General features: G+C 44.8%; 1 protein-coding gene and 1 long non-coding RNA gene across 2 annotated transcripts; one reads left to right on the forward strand and one right to left on the reverse strand.

Moving 5' to 3' along the window:
• Positions 1–1,535: 1,535 nt before the first annotated feature.
• RGCC (regulator of cell cycle) lies at positions 1,536–15,069 on the reverse strand. The gene is made up of 5 exons (XM_045477848.1): positions 14,795–15,069; positions 14,088–14,273; positions 5,031–5,138; positions 3,224–3,286; positions 1,536–1,934 (listed from the first exon to the last, which is right to left on the reverse strand). The coding sequence occupies exons 1-5, from the start codon at positions 14,841–14,843 to the stop codon at positions 1,927–1,929; spliced, it is 414 nt and encodes a 137-aa protein (XP_045333804.1). The 5' UTR covers positions 14,844–15,069; the 3' UTR covers positions 1,536–1,926.
• Positions 11,351–22,609, forward strand: LOC123598072. Its single transcript, XR_006712382.1, has 3 exons — positions 11,351–11,424; positions 11,651–11,726; positions 22,004–22,609. It is a non-coding gene; the product is annotated as an uncharacterized LOC123598072 (long non-coding RNA).
• Positions 22,610–22,872: the final 263 nt, after the last annotated feature.

Here is a 22,872-nt window from a genome sequence, read left to right on the forward strand (position 1 = left end):
TCCACTTCAAGGTATATTCCCAGGAGAAATTTTTAAATATGTCTACATAAAAATTTGTACATGAATATTCATAATGGCATTATTCATTAGCCAAAAAAGTAGAAACAACCCAAATGTTCCTCGACTAATAAATGGATAAACAAAATATGGCATATCCATACAGTGATTATTCACTCATTAAAAGGAATGAAGCACTGATTCATGCTCAACATGGATGAACCTGGAAAATAGCATGCTAAGGGAGAGAAGCCAGACCCAAAGGGTCACATACTGTATGATTCCACTAATTCCAAACATCCAGAATAGACGAATCCAGAGAGACAGATAATTAGGTACTGGCAATGGCTGCACAACTCTGTGAATATACTAAACACCACTGAATTGTACACTTACAGGGATGAATGTTAAGGCATGTGAATTATATCTCAATAAAGAAATAAAGAAAATATTTGGGGCTCAACCCCAAAGTTTTCCCAGAACCTGAGGAAAAGACAAAGGTTAAAGAAAAGGCCATGGAGTTTTCTGATGCCCTAAAAAGCAGATCAAATATAATAGTTACCTCTCAAAGATATAAATAAAATTCCAAGGAGTTATGTTTTAGATTGTGGCCTATAGAAACAAAAGGATTGAGTTTGTAACTGCCTTGATTCTGATTATCAAAGTAATGCTTGGTTGTTTTAGAGGTTTTAAAGATAGAAAAACACAGATAAGAAAATTATGAACTTCCCTGTTTTTGTGCTCTCTCCATCCTCCCCAAAAGGCTGGTGGTGGGAAGTAGGGGTGGTCATTGCCTTCCACATGCAAAGCCCACCCAGACCTTGCATCTGGACCCTCCAGCTCCACAGAAGCCACCTGAACCTAAGTATCAAGCCAGTGCCATCAGCTCTTCCCTAACACACAGATCTGGTAAGAGCACCATAACTTTCAAGTCCTCCAGCTGCCCCAACATTCACTCATATTTCAGTCCTGGATTTTGAGTGCAAATAGTGTTTCCCTTAATTGAAGGAAAGAGCCCATGGCACCTAAAAAGGTGGTAAGATATGAGGAGAAGAGAGGTAGAAGAGAAACCCAACTTCCATCGAAACCACAATCCTCAGTCAATAAAACAACCCATGGCCCTCAAATTAAGATTCTCACGAGGAGAGCCTGGGTAGCTCAGCGGGTTAGGTGTCAGACTCTGGACTTCAGCTCTGGTCCCCATCACACAGTTGTGAGATTGAGCCCCGCATCAGGATTCTTTCTCTCTTCCTCTTTTTCTGCCCCTCTCCCACTCTCTCTTTCTCAAAATAAACAAGCCTAAAAAAAATAAATAAAACCAAATAAAATAAAATTTCCCGTGAATCGTATACCAGCATTTCCCTCTGGAGTACTGAATGAGGTTCAAAGTCACACTTCCCCACCCTATTGTCTAGAGTGATCTGGAGCATTCAATGCCCTCATTAGGCATCAAGAGGGGTGTTATTCCCACTAGAACATTATTTGAATGAGAATACATTGAAAGAAATTAAAAAAAAAAAAGTTTACAACATACAGACTCCAGTTCAAATTTTATTTGCATACAAAAATATATTATACTGGGAAAAGCATATTACTGTTTCCAACTATATATAATTAATTACAAATATTTCCATAAATGCACTTTAAATTACAGGAAAGCTATGTTTTGAGAGAAAATACAATATTAGCATGGGTCGGTCATCTGTTCTAATATGCTGCAAGCTGGTCAACAAAGTCAGTTTCACTCTCTAAATTGCCCAGAGATGATCAAAGGCTGGTTTCAGAACGAGTCTGAGAATGGCCTCCTGGTAGGTGAGTTCTCATCTCTGTCTGCTCTGGCAGCAAATTCCGTAGCTGAGTTTACCAGGGTCCTCGGAGCTTTCTGAAGCTTCTCCCTTAGGATGAAAGGACCCAGAACTTCTCCTTGTTTCACATACCTGTTAAAAGGAGATAAATAAGGTTATCATGCACTCATAAGAGTTTCCAATTCCTAGGCTTAGCCAGAGCTTAACACCATCGCAGACAGGCATCAAAGCATCACACTTAATGGCAGGTTTCCCACGTAATGTATGTCTGATTAACTGGTACAACCGGGCGGCCAGCTGCAATTTCCATGAAGTAGGCAGGCTTGTTCCACGGGTCTCATACAAATTGTGCTGTAATTACAATAATCTCTGTCAAAACAGGCGTGGGTCTTCTGATGTGGGATGGTATAGCAGGTAAGAGAACGGGCAAGAGAATGTAGAAAATACACAAGGACTTTCCACTTGAGATTTACGTCTGTCTGAAACAGTATGAGGAACAGGGTCATTTTTACATAACCAGCTTTGGATCTAATTTTTCAGGTTACACCTGGCTATTTAGCAGAGGATAGCATAAAACATTCCTTATGGAAAATCAACTCTTTCATTAAAAAAATTAAGACCCTAGGACAAAATTCTTCTGCTCTGTGACTGAATGAGACCCCCCCCCCCCCCCCAAGAGTAGAGCTGCTGAAACTTTTATCCCAGAAGTCCTAGCTGATTCTTCTGGCTCCTGTAATCCTTTCCTCTTGAAACAGAGTGGGTAGATTGGTTCTCAGGGCCCTGTCTTCTGGACACCCCCCGCCCCCATTGTAGTTATGGTCTGATATCTTCAGTTCCCAACATTTCCAGTCACATAAAGGGGTACCATTAGTGTAACTGCCAAATGGGACACAAAGTAGTGTGTACTTAATCCAGGTTTTTCACTAATTGGTGTGAGCCTTTGGCTATGGGGTCTCCCCAGGCCAATTCTTTCTTTTGGGATTCAACCCTTTAGAAGTCAGACCTCCCCAAATCCTTGGATCTAACCTGGGAACACTTCCTTGGCCCATGGGATGGAACCATCTGGCTTGTTAGCACATTGCTTTTGTAGTCAGTCGGCTCATTTCTCCTCCAAAAAGCCTGCCAGGACATAGTGATGGTAAAGCTCCAATCTTGCTCTAATAACTACTCTGCATTTTTCAAACAAAATGTCATTGTTTGCTGGTAACCTGTTCTCACTGTTTGGAAAGGCACACGGTCTACATTAATGCAAACTTGTCCTCAGAATTTCTTTCTGAGCCACTAGGGTCCTGTTTCTGAACCTAAAGAAGCCCAATGATGTAACTTCCTGCCCCCAGGCAAGCTGGTAACTATTATGGCACTTTATCAGCGGTGTTGGTTGGTTTTCTGTTTGATTTTTTTAATACGAGGCGCGTACTCACTCGCTAATGTTCTGTCAAGATCAGCAATAAAGTCTTCTAGCTCTTTCGTGTCTCCTAGTTTAGCTGAAAAACAAGAGTCGACCTTCAGTTTCCATATCAATGACAGCTCAAGAAGCCCTCCGTTCCCAGGATTATGCAACCCCATTTTGTATCTCTGGATCTTCAGAGACGTTATTTCAGACTGTCCTGTACCAACCCCAATGTCTGCTCCAATGTTTATTTACAGTCAACTCAGACACCGATTCTGAAGATTAACCTAGACGTCCCCTTCTTGTGTTTTTTCAGTTCATCATCCCCTGTGCCACCCTCACCCCAACAACCTAGAAGAAGAATCTCCCTTCACTACTTTAAAAGTCTGAGGGGCAGGGGAGAGGAGAGGCTGGAAAGGAAGATGAAAAGTTTTGATTTTTTTGACTCTGTAGGTTTTGAGTTATCAGTCAAAAATGTCCGGTAAGCATGGCACAGTGCAGAGTGGACACCCAGATTCAATATTCCCACTAAGCCTCGCCTTTGACATATTCTTGTTTGTGCCACCACCCCAGGGCAATACCACAGCCCTCGGTATGAAATGAAGGAGGAGCCACTGTTCTCTGTCAGAATGGTACAGAAAGGCAAACTGAGGCCTCCGGGTCTGGGACAGCCTCATCCCATCCAGCTGTCAGGACAAGGCAGCCAGTCCTTGTCTTGATTTTGTTCCCTCTGTATCCTGAGACATATACTCGTTCCTGTAGGGTTCGTCATTCATGCCTTGTCCGAAACGCGTGCCTGGATATTTGTATTAATTAACCCTGCTGGCTGGCTACAAATGGCTCGTTGTTCTCAGCTTTTAAAGTCAATTTGCCACTAGGGCTTTTTCCTCCTTCTTTAATTCCTACCTCTTAAAGATCAGGTAGCAAATCTGGGTATGTTTTCAGCCACTTCCTAGACTGCCCTGTCTCTCTGAATTCAATAGCTCTGTTTTGCAGAGAGCTGGACAACAGCAGAGTCCCTAGTGACTGCTCAACACTGCTATGTTGAGAGGAGAATTTAAAAATCACTCTTTTTAAAAAGAGGGAAATTCTGCCTTTAATGCCAAGAGTGAGAAAAGTAATAGAATCTTCATATTTCTTTTTAACCATGTTCCATTTTTATTGCATTCTGCAACTATTTTCAGCAAGTATAATGTTTCTTGAGGAGAAAAACTCCTTTTGTTTTCAAGAGGGCACTTGTCCAATGTAACAGAACATTCAGCTCTCTAGCTGGAGACACTTTACAAGTTCCAAAAAATAAGAAACTGCTCATGCATCTTTAAAAACTTTTTAGGTCTATTAATATCACAGTAGAGACAGGCTGGAGCTGCTATTTTAAATCATGTGAGATCATGGCTTGCCTCATGATGATGACCCCCTTGAATTGCTAAATTGGTAATCTGAAAGCATTGGCTACATAGTTAATGCAATAAAAAGGATCTCACTTTCTGCAAACCCTAACTGCTGAGTTTTCAATTCTCGAACCAACCAGTCTGAGAGAGCACTGTCATTTGGCATGGTCTTGATTACACCACGTGAGAGAAAGCAGAGCGTAAAGACAAGCGTTCTTTCTCCCTGCGGATCTGGTTCCTTGCCCCTCAATTACGTGATTTCATTTTTACACCGATCAGAATCCTGAGAAAGGACAGTTCCACCTCACACCATACGAAGGAGTTAGTTTTATCTATTTATTTTGCACATTTGGGAAGGGTCGGGGGGTCAGGCGGAAGAGACAAGAGACCGGGAAGGGTGAGAGAAGAAGGAAACCAAAACCCTCATACCACCACTCACGAGCCTACCTTTCCGAGGAGGGACGGTGGGGGAGAGAAGAGCTGGAGCAGTGTCTGTTGGAGAATTCAGTTTTTCATCACTGAAGCTGAAGCTGTTCCTATAGAGCGAATCTGCACCTTTCAGGAAAGAAAATGTAACTCGTTCGAGATGGTCTTCAGCTCATCTCCCAAAGGAGCAAAGTTGTAAAGAAAACAGGTTGATTTCCAGATTTTATAGTCATGCCCAAAAATGATTTGAGATAGGGGTGTGTGCCTGTGTGTGTGTGTGTGTGTGTGTGTCCAGTCAGGCACACTGAAGGCCTTGCTTCCCTAAAAAAAAGGAGAGTGTGACAGGATGATAACGACCAGACCAGCCTCCTTTGCAACACACAGGATCCCACTGCCCAGGTGTGTCTGAGAGCCGAGCCGATGTTTGGCTATTGTGGGGTGGGGGGCTGGTTCAGGATTTTAGACCTAAAGAATCGTCTCTCCTGAAAAATGTCCCTTCTGCCCTCTGAACTCCCCGAAATACAAACATAAGGTTGGGTCCCAATACTTCAGAATCCTCCCTGACTGCTCAAGACTGTCTTTGGCCTGGTTTTCCTGAGAACCTACATTCTGAGGATAAGCTAGAGGGTCAGAGACAAATATTTCTTCTAGACGTTGTCAATTATAGACACTTGGAGTGATCCTGTGGCTTCTTCTATTGCCGTACCCCAAAGACCAGAGCAAGAGCAAGGCAAGGTCCCAGAAGCAGAGTTGTGCTGGGAGTCAAGGGAACCAGCTCAGCTACTTAGATACTCGGGCGCCCTTGGGCAAGACAGCATCTCTGAGCCTCGGCTTAGCCATCAATAAAATGGGAAGGCTACATAATCCTTAAAGTTCCTTCCAGCTCTGAAGTTCTGAGACTCTACTTCTCTAAATCCTGCCAAAAATGAGGAAACCAGCCCACAGCCAGTTCAGCCATGTGGCCATGACACCAAAAGGGAGCTGGTGGCTGAGTTCCACCCCCTCAAAGGGCTCAAAGGCAGAGCAGCCAGCGGAAGCAGGATGTGGCCTGTGAGGTCACAAAGTAACAGTCTTCCTGGCTAAAACAAAACACAAAGCCAGGCACACTTGTAGCAGATATGACCTCTGGAAAGTCTCTTCAGGTGACAGAGGGCGGCTGAATCAAGAGGGCCTGGCCAGGACTCTATTCCTCTTTGGGATTCACTCACTTGAATCCAACGACCTCCAACTTAGGAGGAGGCAAAAACTTCTTTCTTTGGTCCCCATAACTCAAAGTGAACATGAATAAGTTATAAAAGATAAAAAGCGTTTTCCAAAGCAGAGGTTTCTCATCACACAATAATTCAGCTTCATCCCTAAAAGGCTACTGCAAGTTCTCAGACCCTACACCTGGCTCCCTTTCCTCCCACCCTACTCTGACCAGGTGGCCCCAGTGCCATCTTATCTTCCTGACCTACGCATTATCTTGTCCACTTTTCCAGACATGCCCAACTCTCACAATCTTTTCTCCCCTCAGAGGTCCAGCCTAAGTCACCTAAAAGGACCACAGTCACTTTTCAGGGCTTTGGTGATGAACACCTACTGAGATCCAAAATACCAAACCCCATACATAATATTTCCCCCAAAAAATGTTCCTCAGAATACTGGTCCTTGGGAAAGAAGAACCATGTATGTGATCAACTAAGTTTGAGAAACACTGAGCACCTTTGGAGACTCCTACTGGGTCTTCCCGCTTCAATGTCCCTGAGAAGTCTTGTTTCTCCAGTTTAACTATGGGACACCTTTTTTGTGGCAGCCCATTAACATGTCTCAGGACACTTGCACAGGAACTCAAATGGGGAAGCCCTTCTGCTTACTTTTCTAGCTGAGCCCACCCCTAGAGCAGTCTGGATTTTCTCAAGGGAAAGCCTTTCCCTTACATACAGGAAAGCGGCCATGTCCATGGCAGACCTACGGCAGGGCGTCACTGTTTGTCACCACGCAATAGGTAGGAGAATCGCCACAAATAGAACCTGAGAAACTTGTAGGGGAAAAGATGAGGTAAGACCCAGGGGCAGGAAAACCACAGAGAGCCCTGTGGAGGCCGGCTTCGTGCCCAAACCCCTGAGCCAGAAGGAAAGAACATGAGGTGTTTGGCACATTATCTTTGGCTCTGAGGACACCTGACAGCATTGCTCCCATCCCTGGCCCAGACCGCCGAACCCAGAGACTCGCTGGCCCAGGCTTCCGTGGCCACACCTCTGGTCTCTATCTCTCAGAAACACTTGGCCCTTGAGAGCCAGTTTCACCAGCATACCTCACTCCACCCAGCCCTGCACCACTGGCCCTTGCCCTGACTTTGGACTTCATCCCTATTCTGCTCCAACTTTCAGCAATTTTACACCCACATACAGCCATCCTTTGGGGGGAAGGGACACACGCACACACAGTTTGTTTACCTCACAGGCAAGTAGACCAAATGTCATTGAACTTTCGGGGAAGGAATGATCTAGACAGGAAAAAGGCCATTGCAAAATGGTAGGAAAAAAAGAATCCAGTGAGGATTCAGGAAAAACTCAGGTGGTTTGGAGACTCTGTAGAGAATGAGTCATGGTACTGGGATGTTGTCACTGTGTACCTCTTAGCCTTTACAGCCTGGTGCTAATATGCCTTTTTGATGCAAGTATTTTCTTCAAACTCAGAAAATATATAGACAAACTGGCTGTTACTTGCCTAATAAATTCAGTTGCAAATCAAACTTAACATAATCAGAAGTTCCTCTTACTGCTAATGAATGGGGGAATGCTACTCCCCCAATGAGGGAGAGAGAGAAAAAAAACTCTGGCTACAATATCTATCTATATATACGTATATATATATAGGTATACCCCTATATAGATATATAGAGATAGATAGATACACGCAAACACACACACACACACACACACACGCACACAAGCATACACTCACTTCCCCACTTCCCCTCTCCCCCACACCTCCTAACCAACCACACACACAAGTTCACACAGCAGCTCATTGCCACACCTTGATTCCTCTCTCTTTCCATGAGTTTCTGTGCACAATCTGAGCCAGACCTAACTCCAAGCTCCAAAATATTCAACCATCAACAGGAAGCGAACCCTCAGCATCCTGAAGCCAAACCTGCCCACAGTTCAGTCCCACCCTGTGGTAATATTCTACATACGTCATTCATGAAAAAGATGAAAAAAAGTAACTTCAGGAAGCCCAAAGCTACCACAAGGCCAAGCAGAAGCTGCCACAGTAGAGCTGTATGGGATAAGGGGCCATATTACAACCACGTGGCCCTGTGCAAATCACTTCACCTCTGAGCCTTAGTCTCTTCCTTAGCAAAAGGGAAATAGTAAGCTAGCCACTCCGTGTATGATATGTATGATTTTCATGATTTTTTAAATTTATTATTTTAATGTTTATTTTTGAGAGAGAGAGAGAGAGAGAGATGTGAGCAGGGAGGAGGGGCAGAGAGAGGGGGAGACACAGAATCTGAAGCGGGCTCCAGGCTCTGAGCTGTCAGCACAGAGCCCAAGGCAGGGCTAGATCTCATGGACTGAGAGATCATGACCTGAACTGAAGTCAGACACTTAACCGACTGAGCCACCCAGGCGCCCCTGGTTTTCGTGATTTTATTCTAAAGTTCCTAGTTAAATGGAGGATAACCTGTCCAGGAGAGCAAAGGGTCCCACAGCAAATGGTTAACAAGCAAGATTCTGAGCCTGGGCTTCCTCCTCTTCTTTAGATAGCAGCAAAATTCTCAAGAGAGGCTTATCTTCTGAGGCACCCTCGAATAAACCTCCCTAAAACAAACCACCAACACAGAAGTGCCCCCAAGCTCTAGACATCACTTTCCTTTATCCCATAAAATTTCACTCCATGGACTTTTATTAAGCAGCCTCAATGAACAAGACTTCACGGTAGGCATTAGGGTAGATTAAAAGGTAAGTAAAGCCTAACTTCCTGTTCTTTTCACGCCTCTGGAACTCTATTCCTTGCAAAACAACAGCCTGTTAGTCTGATAAAATGATGGCAATGTGTTGCTGGCTGATAGCATATTAATGTATTATGGCCCCACCCCAATATCAGGTGGTGCCATTAAGAGGGGTTCAAGGACACAATCAGTGATGATTTGGGGAAGCTTAGCAGGTGATAAGACTACATTTCAGGGCTCCACAAAATCTACTTAATCAGCTCTAAAGCCCCATCTCACAGGCATCTCAAAGGCCCATCAGAAATGTCCTTGGCCAGTCAACTTGGCGTGCCGAATCCAGGAACCTCAAACTTAGGTACCAAGTTTCCTAAGACACCATCAGATGAAATGTAAGCATATTCAATATACAAAGATCTAACTTTAAGAGCACCAACAGAGTTTGAGAAACTCAGCTGTAAAAACAGAAGCTTGTTTAAAAGGTAGTTGTGCTCTTTTAGTTTGGGAGTGGGGAGAAAGGTAATTTAGGGTTAGCACCAACATGTGCTACTCCAGAGGGAAGTAAAACCACAGACAGTAAACCTTGCCCAGAGCTCCTGTAAATATAGAACAATCCCACACGTTGAAGACAAGCAAACTATAGTAATTAACTGAGAAAAAGAAAGCCTTGGACCTCTTTCCCTTTTGCCACAGTGAATGGTGGTGGGGAGGGGTGAATCTCCTCCACAAAATCTAAATCCTGAAAGCCTCACTAAAAGTAGGATAGAGTAAGAAAGAGCCCTTTTCCTTTCACCAATATTGTCCCAGCTTCCCTGACCACTGGGTCCCTTTGGACACCTCTCGAGGTCTCCGTCTGAGTGAGACCTGTCACCCATCTGGAATTCCTAACAGTGCCAGGGCAGCCCGAGAGCTCCTAACTTCTTGTTCTCTCAAGGCTTGAACAAGTTCAGATTCCAGTCTCTGGATCTCCTATGCCAAATCAGCCAATATGCTACCTGTCATGCTAACACCCACTGTCCACAAGGTACCTTCTCTCAGGGCCAAGCTGGAGCAGACTAGGAAAAGATATACAAATGTTCTGGTCTTGCACCTGCTGAAAGAAGCCAGTTCCTCATTCCCTAAAACGGCTCCACAACATCACAATATCTCTTGCAGTCCCAGCAGCCTTCAGACCCTTCCTGTTAAGTAGCAAAACACTTCCTCTCTTCAAAGGAAAAAAGGTAAGTGAAATCCCAATACTGCAGAGATAGGAGTTCATACCACCATTTAAAGTTCAAGGTAATACTGTAAACTTCATATAAAATCATTCAGTGGAAACATAAATTAACACATTGGCTAAAACTTGGTAATTAAAGGGGCGCCTAGGTGGCTCAGTCAGTTGGGCATTAGTCTGACTTCAGCCCAAGTCATGATCTCAAGGTCCACGAGTTCAAACCCGCATCAAGTTCTGTGCTGACAGCTTGGAGCCTGGAGCCTGCTTTGGATTCTTTGTCTCCCTCTCTCTCTGCCCTTTCCCCACTTGTGCTCTGTCTGTCTCTTCCTCTCAAAAATGAATAAACATTAAAAATTTTTAGAAAACCAGTAATTATGAGTTAAAATTTCATTAAACATATTTGAGAAATCATGGTGTGCCTTTACAATTTTGAAAATACTGAAAACAATATATTTTTTTAAAAGTTAAAACCAAAGAAGTTTACAACCCCTAAAATCCCTCTAAGGGTCAAGTTTGAACAACACTGCCCTTCCACTGCTGATGTTAAAACTGCTCCCACTAAAGTGTCTGAGATCTCACCTGCTGGACCGAAGTCTAGGGGAAAGGAACCAGCCTGTTTTGATCAACCCCTATTTGAATGCCATCCTTAATGTGGAGTTATCTTGCAATTTTCATTTTGGTCCTCTTCACATCTTTGGAGGACCTCCCCCTCCCACCCCATCAGTAGGAACAGGAAGGAGTGTTTCTTTTTTTTTTTTTTTTTCTTTCTTTCTTTTTTTTTTTTTTTTTTTTTTTTTTTTTGAGAAAGAGAGTGTGTGTACAGGGCAGGAGGTGGGGAGCTGAGAGAGAGAGAGAGGGAGACAGGGAGAGAGGGAGACAGGGAGAGAGGGAGAGAGGGAGAGAGAGAGAGAGAGAGAGAGAGAGAGAGAGAATCCCAAGCAGCCTCTATGCCCAGTTGGATCTGACAGAAGGTGTGATCTCACAACCATGAGATTATGACCTGAGCCACGATCAAGAGTCAGACATTTAACCAACTGAGCCACCCAGATGCCCAGGAAGGAGTATTTCTTTTTAAATGTCCGTTCTTCTCTCCTATCTAAATAACTTGCTTCTTCGGGTGGAAGGAATATCTATGTTTCTCCTTTGTATGCAAGCAACCCAAATTTTTTTTTTTTTTTTAATGAGAAAAGGAAGGGTTCTTCAAAAAACAGAACTGCTACTTTGAGCTATCTTGGGAGGTGGATCTTCTGAGTGATAGAGCAGTAAGTAGCAGGCAGAGTGAGAATCAAGGTACTGCTGGTTTGTAGCTCATAGGTAACATTTGCACGCAAGACACTGGCTCAAATACATCTGACCTATGTGATAGAGCCTGATGTATGCATTTTAATGTCTTCTTGAGAGCATGAAACAGTGATTTTTTTCTTCCTCATCATGAGCTTATGGATGTTTCTAATAGTACTACTAAATAGCATCCTTTCCATTTTACAGCTGTAGAAACCAAGACCCTCCGGACCCAGCCTGATGTCGACTGCCTTGAAGAGACACAACCACTGTTGATAAACAGGTGAATGATTTGGGTCCAACGGGACTTCAGGTCTATTCCTGAGGACCTGGTTCCCATTCCAGCCAACCATCCATGGTGACAGAGCAAGGTCTTAGAGACAGCTCACGTGGTTCTGCTGTCTTATCAGAAACATGGAGATAACAGTGCCTATCTTATAGGACTGTGGTAGAGGTCATATGAGATAACACAGTTAAAGCCCAACAAAGAAATCACTACTGATAAGAGCTAATAAATAATAACAATAATCATAGTAAGGGCTTGGTAAAACTGAGCTGCTCTTATTATCATTATCCTGGTATGTCTCCCTTTTGGTGGCCTAAATCTCAGTAGGATCTACTTCTCTCAAACATTCTCTTCCTCAGAAAAGCATTGAACAGACAAATATGCATAATAAATGTCTGTGCTCAGTACTTGGTGGCAGTTAAGATACACACAGTATGTTTCCTTAAGAAATTACTGTTTAGATATACACCGATTCTGCCAAGACTATTTCTAACCAGTCTTATGGGGGATAAGCTACACATTTATAAAAAAGACAAATATCATCTGGGCCTTCTTTATACCCTCCCCATTACTCTCTAGCCACCAAACTAAGGGTTAGCTGAGCAGTTAGCAACAAGGGCAGAAAGCAAAATGCATGCACGCACATACACCCCAAGAGAAACTATAGATTATTCCAAATTTCTCCCCCAAAACCATTAAGGATGGGTTTCTGAGTACCCTCTCTTTGAGGCCCCTGAAAACAGGTCCCAGATCTGAAACCCTACCCAGAGGGAGCTGCAATCACCCAGGATGGGCAAGTTCAGACCACATCCTAGCCAAATGAGGCCCTGTGTCAGAAAGGACTTGTTCTTTGCAATAGTGCAGTACTGGACAGTCTGTCCCAGCTTTCTTTCTTGTGGGAGAGAGAATTTGCACTCGATGAATAACTTGCTCCATGACCCAGCAAAAGAAGACATATTTAAGTTTGGCCACAGCTTTGAGACAAATTTCAGAAGTTTTGAGATTTCTCTTTGAAATTGAAAACAAGTGGTCTGGTCATTAGCAATCAAGTCCAAAAATGCAAAACAGAATATTAGCAGCACACTATTCCATCCCTGTTCACTTCAAAAGCTTCAATTAAATCTAACCCTTGGGCAGGACTGCCAAGGAAAGTCATGATGGACCTCAGGTTTCTGACTCAAACCCTGAACAGGGTGTCAAGCACTTTTATTCATTCTCGGGAGGACAGCTCACGGTGGGGTCTGGGACTATATCTTTGCTCTGGAACAAGGAAGAGCTTCAGATTTCAAAAGAAGAGAATCACAAGGAAAGGTCCTTGGGTCATTGCTTTCACTTCCAGAGTCAAGGGCAGCAAAGGGAGTGACATTCGTGCTGGTAACCCATCTAGGGAATGAAGTCTCAAGAATAAGTCAGAAAAATTTTAATTCACTTTGAAAAATAGTAAGTCTTCCGGAATTTGAAAACCAACAATTTGAAAAGTCACCAAATTTGCTATCTGATGCCTAAACAGATATCCATAATCCTTAAAGACCACTTGTTCTCGAATTAAAAAACAAAAAACAAAAAAAAACAAAAAACAAAAAACAAATTGTCTGGCTACTTGCAAGGTTGTTTAAGACAAAGAGACCCTGCAGTAGTCTCCCTTCTGAGAAAAGCCGCCAGGAAGCACCTCTGTGCCCATCTGCTCTCTGGCTCCTTCTCCAGCCTGAGTGGGGGTGGGGGTAGCTGTGGGAGCCAGCGGTCCCGGTGGTGGACCTGCCTGAAGGAAGAAGGACACTTCCGAAAATACTCGAGCCCCGCCGTGCCAAGGAGTCTTTCAAAAACCGCATGCAGGGCACCAGCCGGTCTGGGAGCTCGGAGCCAGAAGAAAACGCAAGAAGTTATTTCAAAAATCCCAAGAACAGCCGCTTATGAAACTTCTGGTTTCACAAATTTTTCGGTATTGTGCCCTCCCATGTCTCCCTCCACCCCCATTCCTGTGGCACTTTCTACACATACTCTGAAAAACATGCAGAGAGAGAAAAGGGCAAAGGAAGGGAGGGGAGGTAACGGTGGGAAGGCCTGGCTTGGGTCCCGGAAGCCCGGTCTGGCTGAGTCGGGGCAGCTGCTTAAACCCTCCCGCCTCAGGACACCTGCAGGCAGCAGGTAGACCCGCGTGCCTCCAACAGCCTTCGCGTGACAACCCGGGGGTTTTGCCTGTCTGCGGGCGTCCTAGGGACTGCGCGGAGCCTTAGGGCTCGCTTGGCTGGGCTCCCCACCCCTCGGCTTCCAGAGAAGCAGACTGAGACTCGAGCCCCTAGGACCCCTGGTTGGGAGTTCCCGGCGCTCCCGCGCCTTCCCCGGTGGGGCCACACTTACTGTCGGAGTCGCTGAAGCCGCTGCTGTCGCTCACGCTGGCGCTGCTCCGCCGCTTCATGCGCTCCAGGTGCTCCTCGTAGTGGAAGTGGCGCTCGTGGAAGGGCGACGCGAAGTCGGCCAGCACCGCGTCAAACTCGCACAGCGCATCCGTCAGGTCCCCGGCGGCCGCCGAGTCCAAGGCCGGGGCTGGGGACAGGGATGACGGACTCAGGTGCCGGGGCGGGACGGCTATCCCGTCCCCGGGCCTGGAGGGGGCCGCCACCATTCCCCAAGATAACTAACATTCAGCGCGCGCCTGCCGAGTGACAGCCACGCTGTCACTGCCCGTTGCTTATCTTTTCATACTCTCAACCAGCCCCTGAGGCGGTGGTATGAATCGTGCCCATTTTAGAGATGGGGAAACTGAGCCTCCGCTGAGTGAAGCTGCAGACCAAAGGTCACCCAGCTAATCCACGCGACCGAACTCTTTCCCACGCGCTGTAGGGTACTTGTGCCCACGCTCGTCCCTCGGGGGCGCGTGCGAACGGGTAAGCGGTGGCAAGACGGGGTCAGGCTGCGCCCGTTAAGTGGCCCCAGCCAGGCGCGGGGAAGGCAGCTGAACCCGCCAGGAGGATGGGGACCCGCGGGTAAAGGGACGCCCCCGGATCCCCCGCCTTTCGCCCCCCACCGCGCCCGCGGGGCCAGGGCTTTCAGGGTCCCGCACTCACCTGCGGCCGCGGCCGCCGCGGGGCTGCTCTGCGCTGCGGGCGGCTTCATGGGCAGGCTCGGCCCCGCGCGCGTGGCGGAGGGTCCTAGGAGGTGCTGGGCTCGGAAACGGTGCAGCCGCTCGCGCCCACGCCGGGGCTGCTCCGGGCCGGCTCTCGCGCTCCGCGCTCCCGCTCTGCCGACCGCCCTCGCCCGGCCGCGCTCCCGCCGCGCCGCCTGCAGCACGGTACGCACGCCCGCTCTTTCTCCCACCGCCGCCACCCTCCCGCTCTGCCGTCTTATAGCCGCGGGCGGAGGCGGGCCGGGGCGGGGCCGCGAGGTCTGTCCCAGCCGCCACGCGGGGACGCCCCTGTCCCCCAGGCGCCGCCCTCGCCACGCGCCCGCCGGGGAACCGCAGTGACGGTGAGTTGCCGGATCCCGGGTTACAGCCCCAAATATTTACTCGCCGCCTCGCCCGCGCGCCCTGACAACCCCAGTCGCCACCGGAGCCCCAAAGAGTTTACGGCTGGGCTGGAGCTCCCCCGCTTCCTGCCGCGCGCCCTTAACCTGGAGCCTTAGTTTCCTCAGCTGTGAAATGGGAAGTGCCGAGCCTCTAGCGTTTGCTGCGAAGAATACAGTAGCCCTAGGAGGCCCAGACGGGTGGCAGAGACGCAGAGGGAGGCTCCCGTGTCCCCACCGCATTTCCTCAGGGGACTTACTGATTGTAGGCAGACTGGAGAGAGTAGGGGGCGAGAAGGGACCGAAGTTGTGGAGTCCACGCGGTTACAAACCTTAATTACTCCCATCCCGGAGCCCGGAGTTTGACCTCAGTCCTGGGCTTTCACGCCAGCCCCGACTTTATTCAGGAAGAGTTTTTTCAGGGGAAGAAATGACTGCGTAAATGCGGCGCATACCCAGCGCCTTTCAGTGTCCAGACCAGTGGGCCACCCTGCCCAGCCGCCTGGCGGGGGAGCAGTCGTGACCTTGAATAACTCTCCTTGCACTGCCCCTTGCGGCAGCCACTAGTCGCAGGTGACTATGTAAATATATAACAGCTGAAATAGAATACAATGAAAAACTCAGTCCCCAGGGCTCACCAGACACCTATCAAGTGCTCAACACCCATCATCTCAGAAAGTTCTATTGGACATCGCTGCCAGCGTCTCTGACCCACAAAACTGACCTCAGAGGGAAGAGAGGCCTCTTCTTACCCCCCTTTCCCCGTTATGAAGAGCCTCCTAGCATTCCCCATTTCCAGCCCCTACAGCGACCCTGAGAGGTGGAATTAATGCTTGTTTCACCGGTGAGGAAAGGGAGGCACCAGAGGTCAAGCAGGTTGCCACTCAGTGACAGAAAGGCAGGTCTGTCTGGTTTCGGAGCCACTTTGGGCTTTACCACACTCTCCCTTCCTCCACAGTGTAAGGTGAAGAGCTGAGCCCATAGGAGAAAGAGGCTCCAAGGAAGGAAGCAGATAACCAAGGTCCTTGAAGCTGCAGGGCAAGGCATATGCATCTTTCATTTTACCTCTTTTTCTTATTTTTCCCACCTCCTTAAATTCTTTGTTCCTCTCTTTTCCTTCCTCTTGACTTGCCATGCACCCAATATGGGTGATGCCCTGGGCTAAATGGAGCAGCAACCAATCTGGAAGCTGAGACCACGGAACTGCCCTCCAAATACCATTCTGCCTTCTTGGGGAGGGCTGGGGTGCAGGGAGGCTGGCGCTCTAGTCCAGCTCATGCGTGATGGCTCAGGGTCCCTGTCAGCTCAAGAATCAGCCACACTGACCTTCAAAAGAGCCTACAAAACACCCCACTTTTTAGCAGCCACACCAATTTCCTGAGAGAGTGACCATGAAGATAACCTTGTATCCACTAACACAGGCTGGTTGGTTGTTGTCAACTCACCCCCGTGTTGGGGAGATGGCTGGGCAGAGGGCCCCCTAGGATGGGTATCACTTTGGCTATGGAGAACTATTACTCTCTCTCTTTCCTGATTGTAAATTTTAACATAAAGAAAATATAGAGAATTAAGTAATAGCACTCTATACCCACCACTGAGAATTAACACATGTTAACTAACATATTGTTATTTTTGCCTTGGATTTTTTTGTATGTGTGTGTCAAAACTGACATACAGTCAAATGCACAAATCTTGAGTGTATAGTTGATAAAGTTGCCCTATGTATACACGTGTGTGATTACCAACCGGATCAAGATACAGTATTTTGTCAGCACCCCAGAAGGGTCCCTATGCCATTTTCTAGTCAATAGCACTCCGTTAGTAAACCCCTATGGTAACTCCTATTCTGAATTCTGTCACCAGAAATGAGTTTTGCTAATTGTGAAACTCCTTAAAATCACACCATATGTGTTCTTTTATATCTGGCTTCTTTCACTTAACATAACGTCCTTGAGATCCATCCATATTGTTGCAGTATTAAGCCGTTGTCCTGCTGGTGGGCAACTTGCATTGTTATTTTGCTGTTGTTGCTCCTGTAAGTGGCTGTACAATAAGTATTCTTGGGCCTCCTTGTGTACATGATGAAGAGTCTCTAGGATATATATCTAGAAGTGGAATAACTTAATTGGTTTGATTATCTCTAGTCATCCGCTAACATAAACAAAGGTGCTATGAACAGCCTTGCAAATTTCTTTTGGGGCCCATCCTCACTTCTCTTGAGCTTATACCTCGGAGTGGAATTTCAGAATCACAGGATAGGCATATATTTAGCTTTCAAAGATACTGGGAAACAGTTTCCAAACCAACAGTGATTGAATGAATCCACACTCCCCGCAATGTGTAAGAGTTCCAGTTGCTTCATATTTGTGTCAACATATGATATTGTTAGACTTGTTAATTTCAGACATTCTAGTGACTGTGTTGTGGTACCTGACTGTGGTTCTTCGTCTCTACCTCCTCCCCCTCACCCTTTTCCTCCTCTTCCTCCTTCCCCCTCCTCCCACCCTCCTCCCCCTCTTCCTCCTTCTCCTCCTCCACCTCCTCTTTCTCCTCCTCTTCCTTCTTCCTCTTCTTCCTGTGGCTTTAATTTACACTTCACTAATAAGAAATTAAATTGACCACTTTTTCATTGCTTCAACTACATTTAATAAGAGAAATATAACAATATAGGTAAGGTCGATATCCCCTTGGTTGTCCTTCGCAGCCCTATCCCCTTCCCTCTCCAGAGACAACCACTACCATGAGCTCAGTAAGTACCCTCCCAGTCCATGTTTTTATAGTGAAACTAAATTTACTTATATGTTTACAGAAAAAAATGCATAGTATTGCTTTATGTGTTTTAAAATTTACATAACTACTTTAATGCTGCAACATGTTTGTTTTCACTCAACATTGTTTTCACATATGTTGATACACACAGATCTAGTTTCTCCACTGAATCTGCCAAATAGAATTCCATTGAATGACTGCAGAACAGTTTGTATATCCAGTCTCCAGTTGATGGACATTTGCATTGTTTCCAATCTTTCTCTGTCACAAACAATGCTTCGGTTAACATGCTCTTACCTATCTCTTATTGCTTACATGAGTCCACCTCTGTTTTTTCCTTCTGTAGAACCAGACAAAAGACAAAGGTTAAACTTCTAGTCCACTGAGCCTTCTGGCTTGTTCCATTTTCTATTCCAGGGGCTCCCACGGTCCCAGCCACATGGCCATATTGACAAAGATGATAAGTGACCTCACTGTTCAACTGTGATCTTGTCCCTTCCTGAGGAGGGGTGGGGGATATGTATTTCACCAGCCCTGAACTTAAATTAACCATAGAGCCTTACACTAGGATTAACACACTTTTCTGGTTCCAGAAGGCCATTTGGTCACACAGGTCTTCTGTGTGTGAAAAAGACTTGAGGCAGCTTTTTGTAAAGCAATCACAACTTTTTACATTTTTAAAGATCAGTTCTTTATCTTGTTTGGCCTCTCTTCCACATTCACACTGTTGACCACTCTTTCTCCTTAAAACTTGTCCTAACCACCTCACCATTTTCCCCCAGGACCCTGTAGAATCCTCCTCTGTGTAATTAAACTCTGACCTCCCTACAGTTCTCTCCTTGACCTTCTCTTCTCACTCTACACTCTAAACTGAGAAATCAGATTTCATCAAAACTTTAAACTTCTGTTCATCAGAGAGACAATTATAAAAAGAAAAAGACCAGCCACAGACTGGAAGAAAATATTGCAATACATGTATCTGAAAAAGGATTTGTTTTTAGAACATACAAAAACCATCTACAGACTAATAATAAAAAGGCAAGCAGCCTAATAAAAACAAAACATGGGCAAAACACTTGAACACACACCTAACAAAAGAAGATGTATGATTGACCGATAAACACATGAAAAGTCAAACATGGGATTACCCTGCAATCTAACAATTCTCCTACATCTATACCCAAGAGAAATAAAAAACAATCTAAAAATGGATTTGTATTCCTAGTAGCCAAACACTGGTAACAACCCAAATATCCATCAACAGAAGAATGGACATACAACTATGACGTATTCATGCAACAGAATACTGCTCAGCAATAGGAAGAAGAAACTACTGACACGCACAACACGGATGAATCTTAGAAATATTATGCTTACAGGGGTCCTGCAGTAGCCAGAATAACAGCTCCTCAAAGATGTCCCGTCCAAATCCGCATAGTAATGTGCCAGAATGAACATGATGTGATGAAGGTTAAGGGTCTTGAGGTGAAGAGACAACTCACACAAATCCTTAAAAGCAGAGAACCCTTCCTGGCTATAGTCAGAGGGAGATGTGACTAAGGAAGAATGATCAGAGATACTGACTTTGAAGATGGAGGAAGGGACAACAAGCCAGGAGTATGGATGGTCTCTGGAGGCTGAAAATGGCAAGGAAAGAGACTCTCCCCTAGAGACTCCACAAAGGAGCACAGCTCCACCAATACCTTGACTGTGGCCCACTGAGAATACTTACCGGATTCCTAATGCACAAACCTGTAAGATAATACATTTCTATGGTCTTCAACAGCTAAGTTTGTGGTAATCAGTTACAGCAGCAGTAAGAAAGAATCTTCTCTGATTTTCTTTTTTTTGAGAGTTGATTCCAGCTTACATTTTTTAAATTCCTTCAAACGAATATTGTCCTACTGTTTTTGTTGGTTTGTTTTTGTGTTTGTGTTTTTACTCATAATCTTTCTATCTCTGCCAATCTGTCTGTGCTCTGTGGCTGTCCTGTGGCCCTCTATTTATTTGTGCTGCCTTTTCTCTTCTGCTTGGTGCATACTTCTCCAGTCTGTTTTCTTTAGGCATACATTGGTGCATATGCTTTAAATAGAATCATGCCTTATATGCTGTTTATAACCTGTGACCATAAGATCAGTCCCCATGTCTTCAAATATTGTTTCTCATCATTTTAATGGGTATGTGCATAGACTACAATTTAATCAGTTCCCCATTTTCCACATTCAGATTATCTTCACTTTTTCATTTTTACAGATGATACTTTGATGAATATTTTAGTAGCTATATATTTAGGCTCATTCATGATTGCTTCCTTAAATAAAGTCATGAATTTACTCATGGAATAAATTCATAAATTGCTGGGTCAAAGAAAAAACAAAAGTCTAAGTCTCTTAGTATGTAATTTCCAACCAACCAACACTAAGATTATACTAATTAAGTTATAGCTTCTGCAGAAAATACAAGGTAATATTAGCACATCCGTTTCCTTTAGATACTCCCCTCCTGACCAGTCTTCAGAAATATTAATATCCTGAGCTGTTTTCCTAAGCAAAAAAATTGTCAATCAAATACAGTGAGCTCACATGTTAACAATCTGATGCAAACGAAGTACCTCCTCTCTAAAATGTCACCTTTATTAAACTACTGCTCTGTGAGGTCACCTTACAATATAGTGTCTGTTTTATAAGAGCACATTTGTTTGATTTCAAGGTCCCTATGTGGGGGTGGGCCCTGGGGGCATTCCCATCCGCTTTTGTGCTCTGATTCTCCCTCGCAATGCCGCAATGCCGACTAAGCACTTTGTTTCCAACCACAGGGTCTGGGCTCTGCATAGCTATACCATGCCTTTTAGATTAAATCTGAGTTCTTCCTTCGCGTGGATGCTTTATTCTTATAGCGAACAGGGCACAGAGTTCAGAGAAGGAAGGTCACGTTTTATAATGTTTCTTAATGTCTTAAAACTATGTGCCCCATCTGTTCCAAGTCTGAAAGAAATCAAAGTTAGGCTTACAGAGAACCAGGCACAGGAAATCAATCAATTAATTAACCATTGTTGAATGCCAACAATGTGTAAGGCAACAGGAATAAGCAAAATCAGAGAGTAAACTGAAAATACATTAGTAAATATTTTACTTTCCTTGAGTTTTACTTTTCCCTGAGTATTAGAGGAACGTTTAAGGTTGCATTGTGTTTTTCTAGATGTTTGGCTTTTACTTAACCTGGAAGAAGACTGTAGTAGCTTTTAAACTCTCCTGTTTTCGCTCAAAAGATGCTTTTCAAAATTGAGGAAATTGAGTTTGCCACATGAGTATTGGCTCTATGTGTTTCCTCTTCTATGAAAATGTCTTTTGCCTATTTTTCTACTGCGTTGTTGTCCTTTCCTTTTTGATTTTTTAGCAATTCTTAAGCTATTTTTGATAGATTCTTCGTTATATATGACATGTCTTCTCTCAATTTGTAGCTTTTTACCTTCTTTACCATGTCTTTTGATGAATACAGGCTTTTGATTTCATTCTAGTCAAATTCATCACACTTCTTTTTTATAGTGAGGTTTTTTTTGGTGTCCAGTGTTTAAGAAATCCTCCCCTACCCCCAAGATCTAAATATATTTACCCATATTTTCTCCTAACAATATTCAGGTTTTTGCTTTTGACGTTTGAATCTCTAATCCATCTGGAGTTGATTTGCATGTCTGATGTGAGATTAGGATCTGACTTACTTTTCACATGGATAATCATTTTTTTCTGTTCCATTTATTGAGTCCCTTGTAAATAATCTAGGAAATGCACATCAAGACCATAACGAGATATTACTTTACGTCCATTCTATGGACAAAAATTAAGACATCTGGCAATACCAAGTTCTGAAGAGGGCAGATCAATAGGATGTCTTACACGTTGCTGGTGAGAGTAGAAATTACTACAACTGCTTTGGAAAACAGTCTGGCATTGTTTTGCAAAGTTGGGTTTCATAGACCCTGCCATCATCCCACATTCCATTCCTAGGTATAAACCGTGGACAACTCCAGCAGGTGGGCACCAGGAGAGAGAACCACATATGTGAATCTCCACTGCAGCTCTCTATTACAGCAAGAAATGTGAAAGCCTAAACTCCAGTGTTCAGGAGACCAGATAGGTAAATGCTGGTGTGTTCACGTGATAAAATATGACATAGCAGTGAAGATTAGTGAATCACAGCGGCCACAACAAATGGATGACTCTTAGTAATAGAAAACGAAATGGGAACAGTGTCCCCGAAGATTATACATGGCATAATGTCTTTTCTATAAAAGTCATAAACAATTAAAACTAATCATTATATGGTTTGCATGCATGTAATGTGTGATAAAAAAATATTTTATATCAAGAATGAACAAAATACAAAATTTGGAATTGTGGTTACATCATGTGGAAGGAGTCCAGGGTAGGGGGTAAATGGGCCAGGACAGCGCCATATGGAAGATGGAAGTTATGGTCGGTGTATTCCTTCTCTAATTGGATAATGAGTTCACGGGTGTTCATTATATTATCAACAAATAAACACCCAAGTAGATAAAATAAAAAAGGGCCATGCATAGACCAGAGAGCAGTGGGAGGTAAACTGAGGGTGGTGAGTTCAACGTAGTGCCTGAGTCTATTGAAAATACGATTGGGGCAGATGCGCCTGAGTGGCTCTGTCTGTTGAGCATCTGACTCTTGATTTCAGCTCAAGCAATGACCTCATGGTTTGTGAGATCAAGCCCCACTTCAGGCTCTGTGCTGACAGTGACTGTTTGGGATTCTCTCTCTCTCCTTCACTCTCTGCCCCTCCTCTCACTCTCTCTTATTTGGACGCATGTCTAAATAAATAAACTTAGGGGCACCTGGGTGGCTCA

The sequence above is a fragment of the Leopardus geoffroyi genome, chromosome A1 (genome assembly GCF_018350155.1).
Source record: "Leopardus geoffroyi isolate Oge1 chromosome A1, O.geoffroyi_Oge1_pat1.0, whole genome shotgun sequence".
NCBI lineage: Eukaryota > Metazoa > Chordata > Mammalia > Carnivora > Felidae > Leopardus > Leopardus geoffroyi.

What these genes read in the sequence shown, in the direction of transcription:
- RGCC (XM_045477848.1), bottom strand. Translation starts at nt 14,843, where the DNA reads ATGAAGCCGCCCGCAGCGCAGAGCAGCCCCGCGGCGGCCGCGGCCGCA. An exon ending in CGGCTTCAGCGACTCCGACA is followed by an intron (nt 5,139 to 14,087) that starts GTAAGTGTGGCC and finishes CTTTCCTGAAAG; the next exon opens with GTGCAGATTCGCTCTATAGG. An exon ending in CACCGTCCCTCCTCGGAAAG is followed by an intron (nt 3,287 to 5,030) that starts GTAGGCTCGTGA and finishes CTTGTTTTTCAG; the next exon opens with CTAAACTAGGAGACACGAAA.